Raw genomic sequence first — 6,516 nt, forward strand, 5'->3', positions numbered from 1 at the left:
CAGCTTCACAGTACTAGCTGTGAACTGTACCCCAGCCTCACGGTATTGGCTGTGACCAGTACCCCAGCCTCACGGTATTGGCTGTGACCAGTACCCCAGCCTCACAGTATTGGCTGTGACCGGTACCCCGGCCTCACGGTATTGGCTGTGACCTGTACCCCAGCCTCACGGCATTGGCTGTGACCGGTACCCCAGCCTCACGGCATTGGCTGTGACCTGTACCCCAGCCTCACGGCATTGGCTGTGACCGGTACCCCGGCCTCACGGTATTGGCTGTGACCAGTACCCCAGCCTCACGGTATTAGGTTGGGTAGCTGTCACCATAATACTTGAACACAGAGTAGAAAAGATTTACTTGCACTCATAGAGGACTCTTTTTTTTGGTTGTACATATGCTTGATTAAGATCATGATGGCCAGAGTGTGTGGAGGAAGAGACTGTTCACAGCGTGCTGCACAGGAAGAGGGCCAATACAAGATATAGTCCCCCAGAAAGTGCCTTCAATAACTTGTTTCCTATAACTAGACCCACCAGCCTGCTTTTCTCTACCCAATAAAGTCATCATGTTGTAAGTCAATCAAGGACTTAATCCATTCACTAGATCAAAACCTTTATGAGCTAATCCTCTCTGAAAAAATCTCTCACAGACACACCTAGACATGCTGTACAAGCCTCAGTGGCATTTCTCAGTACAATCAAGTTGACAAGATTAACTACCACATTCACCTATTATCAAGTTCCTTGGTAATGTGCAACCATCACTGCTGTCCAGCCACAGATCTCTTCATCTTCACAAATGAAGCTATGGGCCAATGAGGTGGCTCAGCAGGTAAAGGTACATGCCTTGCAGGCTTAAGGACCTGCGTAAAGTCCCTAGAACTATGCAAAGGTAGCAGTAGAGAAGCGGACTCTCCCATGTGCACACAGTTTATACACACACCACACACACATTTTTTTTAAACCTGAAACTTCCCCTTAGACATTCACTCCCCATCCCCCATGCCATTCAACTGCTAACAGCCACCATTCTACTTGGTTTCTCTGAATGACGGAGTGGAATTCTGTACTGTTTGTCCCTGGGGTCGGCTTGCTTCACCTAAGGTGTCCCAGGCTCATTCGTGAACGCAGCAGATGTCAGTACTTTTAAGGTGAAACAACATTCTGTTACACGGATGTGTAGTAGTCCAACCTTACAGATTCTTTGGTTTTATTTAGTTCAGAATGGACAACCACTAATCAACTATCTAAAATGGAAAAGTTGAGAGATAAATTTTACATTTCGAGCCACACTAACGTGATCGACTTGGACTTCCTCACCAGTCCCAATCGCTGTGCACACCAACGATGCCTTTTCCAGCAATACTCAAGTCAGTTCTTAACAGTTACTTCATAGAGGGCTCCATTACCAGATGAAATGCTGTGGGTGCACAGTGCCTGCACTTAAGGAAGAAGGCACAGTAGACAAGTGCCGGGTCACTGTCCTCATCACGTACAGTGGAACATCTTCCACCACACGAAAAGCATGTTGAGTAAAAGATGCAGTTTGAGGGCCTGAATTCAGAAAATTTATCATGTTATACTCTATTATTGCTATTGACCTTTTGCTTTCCCTAAATAGCTTAATACTTATCGTAATTCTGTGTGCATAGGAAAGTCATAGATTGTTTTATACTTGGGTTCTATTAGACATTTTAGGCATCCACTGGTGGTCTTAGACTTAGCCCCATGGGTAAGGCAGGCTCCAGAAACATCAATCAGCATTTCTGTTCACTCTCTTTTCAACCATTGTGAACGATGTAGCTTTGAGCATGGATGTATAATTATCCTCCTGAGAACTGCAGGTATTCTTAGATGGGAATTCTGGATCATGTAATTCTCCTTAATTGTTCTTAGGAGTTACTGAACTTCTGTCCTCAGAGCTCCTACTCTCTGACATCCCCATTAAGCACGCACAAGCCTCCACAACTGTCACCTCTTGGAAATCCTTATTTTCTAGGACTGTTTTGCTAGAAGCCACCCCAGTGGGTTCGACATGGTGGTCTCATTGCTCTAATAATGAGAGCCATTGAGCATCATACCATGAGCTTGCCGGCTACATATTTTCTTTGGGTAAATGTCCATTTGATTCCTTGGCTCATATCTTACTTCTGATGTCTTGTTTTCATTGTGCTGTGTATATTCTAGGTTTCAATGTCTTGTCAGATCTGTGGCTTTTGATTATGCTTGCCCATCGTTTCTCTTCCCCTCTTTTAAAACAATAATGAAAAAAGTTTACTTTGGAAAACATGAGTTTGTGAGGACACAAGTTGCCTCATGAATGTGGAGTTCAGAGAAAACTGAAGGATCTGGAATTCTCCTTAATAGCATAGCTCCTGGGGATGAAGCTCAGCTCGTGAGGGTAGCTGGCAAGTTTCCTTACCTACTGAGCCATTTCACTGACTTTTCACACATAGTGGTTTGTAACTTTCAAGAAACTCAGTCTGTTTTTGTTTCTGTTCTGATGCTTGTTCCTCTAACATCTTTGGTGTTGGTGCCCGTCTTACTTTCTATTGCTGTTATTTAAAAACAAAAACAAATTGCTCTGACCAAACTCGCCTTGGGGAGGAAAGGGTTTATGGCTTATAGCACAGTTCATCACCAAGGGCAAGAACCTGGAGCACAGACCGTGGAGAAGCGCTGCTTACTGGCTTGCTCTCCTAACCTGTGCTCAGTCCTGCTTTCTTATATAGTACAGGAACACCTGCCTAGGGATGGCGTCGCCCACACTAGGCTGGGCCCTCCCATGTCATTCAACAGACTTGGCCACAGCCCAATCCAATGGAGACAATTCCTCAATTGAGGTCTCCCCACACCCGGTTGTGTCAAGTTGACAACCAGCCATCCAGCACAGTTTGTCCTATCCAAAATGATCACTGCCAGACCATTGTTGTGAAGCTTTTGCCCTGTGCATCCTTGTAAGAGCAGTATAGGTAAGTTCATGCCTCCAGATCTTTGATCCATGTAAAGCTAATTTTTGCTACTTACAAAATGAGATCACCTAAGATCAAAGATCCTGTTCATTCCTCCTTCCTTTTTTTTAAAAAAAATATTATTTTTATTTTCTGTGTATACGTGTATTGCCTACATGTAGGTAAGTGCACCCGTGTGGTACAATGCCCTCGGAAGACAGAAGAGGCTGTCAGATCCCCTGGAACTGGAGTTACAGACAGTTGTTAGCTGCCATGTGGGTGCTGGGATTCGAACCTGGGTCTTCTGCAAGAACAGTCAGTGTTCTTGACCGCTGAGCTGTCTCTCCAGCCCCATGTGTCCTTCCTTACTGGGATGCCTTTTATTGTTTTCTTTCCCAGTCCTGGGGTGGTCCCAGATGAGCTCTGGTCCTGTATCTTACAGACAAGCTCACAACTTCTGCTGTGCTCAGAACAAGAGCCCCCGGTGCATTACTGTCACATCCCAGTTGAGTTGAAATTCTCATGAGCCCCACATAGGAACTGACTGTAGGAAACAACTCCACGCTGATTTTACCTGGGCCCTGGGTTTGCCCTACCCCACACCCCCTTGACCTATGTTCTTTGTGATCAGAGGTCACAGGGCCCTCTATTCTTCCAGAGTAATCTGTTATTGTGACAACTACATCAATAACTCGGGAGGTGGAAATCCAGGTGGGATCAGTACCATGATCACGCTCAGCAGTCTCCAGTGTTTCCATTTTAGTTAAACATAAGCATTATCAAAGAATTGTATACTAGGCTTGATTCCTGTTACGTTGCACTTCTTACATACCAGGTGTGCCCATCTCGGGCACTGGTTCTGTTCGTAATTCCATAGGTAACATCCTAGTGTAACTGATCACAGTGCAGCTGTGGAATCACGGGGTGAGGTATGCAACAACAGTTCAGGAATGCAAGCTCCCCAACCACCATCCCCATAGCCTTCCTTTGTCCAAACTAAGCTCTCAGAAGGCAGAATCCTCTGAGAGTCACAGCTTTCTGGTGGACACTTCACACAACAGCTCTGCCAGCACTTTGCACTAATGAGGAGGGAAAGGACTGAGACTTGGGAAATGCTGATGGACTCACTGTGGGGTTCAGTATAGTTCAATGCAGAATGAAGTCAGCAAAGTCAACAGCTCACAGGACAGAGTCCTGGAGAGACACCCAGGTGCCAGTTGTCCTCTTTCTGGAGTCCAAAGGACAGTGATTAAGCATCTATTGACACATGTACCTGGAGTATTACAAATCTGAGGGCACCTTGCCCAAGGTGGCCGGGACTCAGCTCTGACTTGCAGTTTTAGACATGGAGCACCTGACGAGCTGACATTAACAGGAAGCCCCTTGCCACTTTAGGAGAAATAATGATCCTGACAGAACAAAATAGCAGTTCCCGTCACCTCAGGGCATGAAATGAGGTTGAAGGGAAACAGACAGTCCTGGTGCACAGAAGTTCAGCAAGCATCCAGGTCATCTCCAAGAGCTGCTGACAGACCAGACGACCCTTTACGAGTTGCAGTCTGTGCCGTCCCAATCCTGACTACTATACTTCACCTCACCAGGGTCACTTAGATAAAGGCAGGTAAGTCAGGTTCCACTCTGCCCACCCCGCATGGAGGCCAAGAACCAGTCAACACCATTGTTTCTCTTCCATGACTTCATGTAGGCCACCCCAAAGTGATGGACAAATGAGGGAGGGCTGACTGTGTGTCGGTATGAACAACTATGGTTAGCCCTCAAGCATCAAGTTTTCCTGGGAGTGTCCCTAGGCGGGCAAGGAGAAAGTGACCTGTCTGAGCCTCCGGGTGACCAGAGTACAGTTACTCTTCCCCTTCCCCATCCATGCTGGTGTCCTTGTTCCCGTGCATTGTGAGTTTCTTTTCAGGCCAAGTCGGAGCCATGGGAAGGCATTGTCTGCACCTCAACTCAGGATGCCATCCTACCATAACTCAGTTGGACAGGAGCAGAGGGCGTGTCCTGGGCACTGATGACCAGCATCGGGAAGGGCGTTCTCCCCAGACCTCTGTGACAAGAGGTGGGCAGACGGGAAGGAGGCGGCACGGGCGGCTGAGAAGATCGCAGTTCTTGCCTTGTGTGGTGGCGAGCTCATCTCTGCTGACCTCAGCTGCTGCTTCCTTCCTGCCACACTGAAGGATGCAGCAGAGACGCTCTGCCTGGATTCTGCTGGGACACGTGGGCCTTTGATATTGCACGTCTAGATTCCCAGTGAGGACAGGGATCGCTGCTTCATCGACCCCAGCGAGGAGAACTGAGATGGCGTGAGCAGTGAGGAGTCCAGCAGGCCTGGCAGATAAGGCCGCTTAGGTAAGGCCCGGGCCTCATCTCCCAGTTTTCCTCATGACCGGCAAATCCTAACCACAGGCCTCTGGCAGGAGGACACTGCCCGTTATATCCCTAGTAAGGATGACCGTGGGCAGAAGACTTGACCCAGCAAGAGGCAGAGCATGAACAAAGGACCATTGTTTCCATGTGACAAGGACCTGCACCATCCTTCCCACCCAGGGACTTTCTCAACTTCTCATGCTGGACCTAAGAATTGACAAGTCAAGAGTTGTCAAACCTGCCCTTGAGTTTCCCAGGCTCAGCTCCCTTCCTCCCAAGTCCCCTTCCTCACCCCCATCAGCCATTTCAGTGGCACTTGATGCCACAACCAGGAGCCCCATCAGCCATTTCAGTGGCAGTTGATGCCACAACCAGGAGCAAGGCCCGCAGTGCCAGTCAGCCCCTCATGCGCCAATCGTGCACTCCAGGAGGGTCTTATTCCAGCCATAGGGGATGTGCTCAGCCCCTTCAATCTCTGCCAGTGTGATATGTCAGCTGAATACTCAATGCATTGTGACAGTGTACCTCAGATTAGGGTCCCCTGGACACCTGCCCACCATGCTCAGTGTCCAGCATAGCGTAACCACTAGGCACAGCCCTGTGAGCTCAGCTCCCAGTTGATGCCACTTCTCTGCATAGCACCTGGGCAGGGAAGAAAGGGCAGAACCCTCAGACTTTGCCCTGCAGTACCACTTTGACCACTCCTGTACCCTCTGGTTGATCAATAACACAGCAGTTAGGCTCGGCTAAAGGTACAGTACAAAGGGTAGCCTCGGTTCCTTTATAAAGCACCAGGTGCCCAAACTGTGGCAATAGTGCTCTTTATGCTCCTGGGTGGCTGGCGTGAAGTTTTCTCACAGAAGCCAGAAAGCAGTGTGGCAGCCATGGGGTGGGTGACTGGGGATTCACTGTGGTCTGTGGCTGTATTCACGGCCATCTTCCTGCTACTGGTGGACCTGATGCACCAACGCAAGTTCTGGACTTCCCACTACCCACCGGGCCCCCTGCCAGTGCCTGCCCTGGGCAACCTGCTGCAGGTGGACTTTGAGAACATGCCATACAGCTTGTACAAGGTGAGAGTGACGGTGCCCCTAGGAGCAAGCAGTGGTCCTGAAGGAACACGCTGGACATGGAGCTGGCTTCCTGGGGGAGGGCACTGCAAGGTCTGGGAACGTTCTGTACTTTC

The 6,516-nt window shown here is 48.8% G+C and overlaps 1 protein-coding gene across 1 annotated transcript in view; it reads left to right on the top strand.

Moving 5' to 3' along the window:
- Positions 1–6,131: 6,131 nt before the first annotated feature.
- The window catches only part of LOC103743450 (cytochrome P450 2D20-like), an 18,309-nt gene continuing 17,924 nt past the window's right edge, over positions 6,132–6,516 (top strand). Inside the window, exon 1 of the mRNA XM_008844765.2 lies at positions 6,132–6,403. Within this exon, the coding sequence (XP_008842987.2) occupies positions 6,155–6,403 (249 nt within the window). The 5' untranslated portion in view covers positions 6,132–6,154. The remainder of the gene's footprint in view (positions 6,404–6,516) is intronic.

This window comes from Nannospalax galili, unplaced genomic scaffold (genome assembly GCF_000622305.1).
Source record: "Nannospalax galili isolate Female #2095 unplaced genomic scaffold, S.galili_v1.0 scaffold180, whole genome shotgun sequence".
NCBI lineage: Eukaryota > Metazoa > Chordata > Mammalia > Rodentia > Spalacidae > Nannospalax > Nannospalax galili.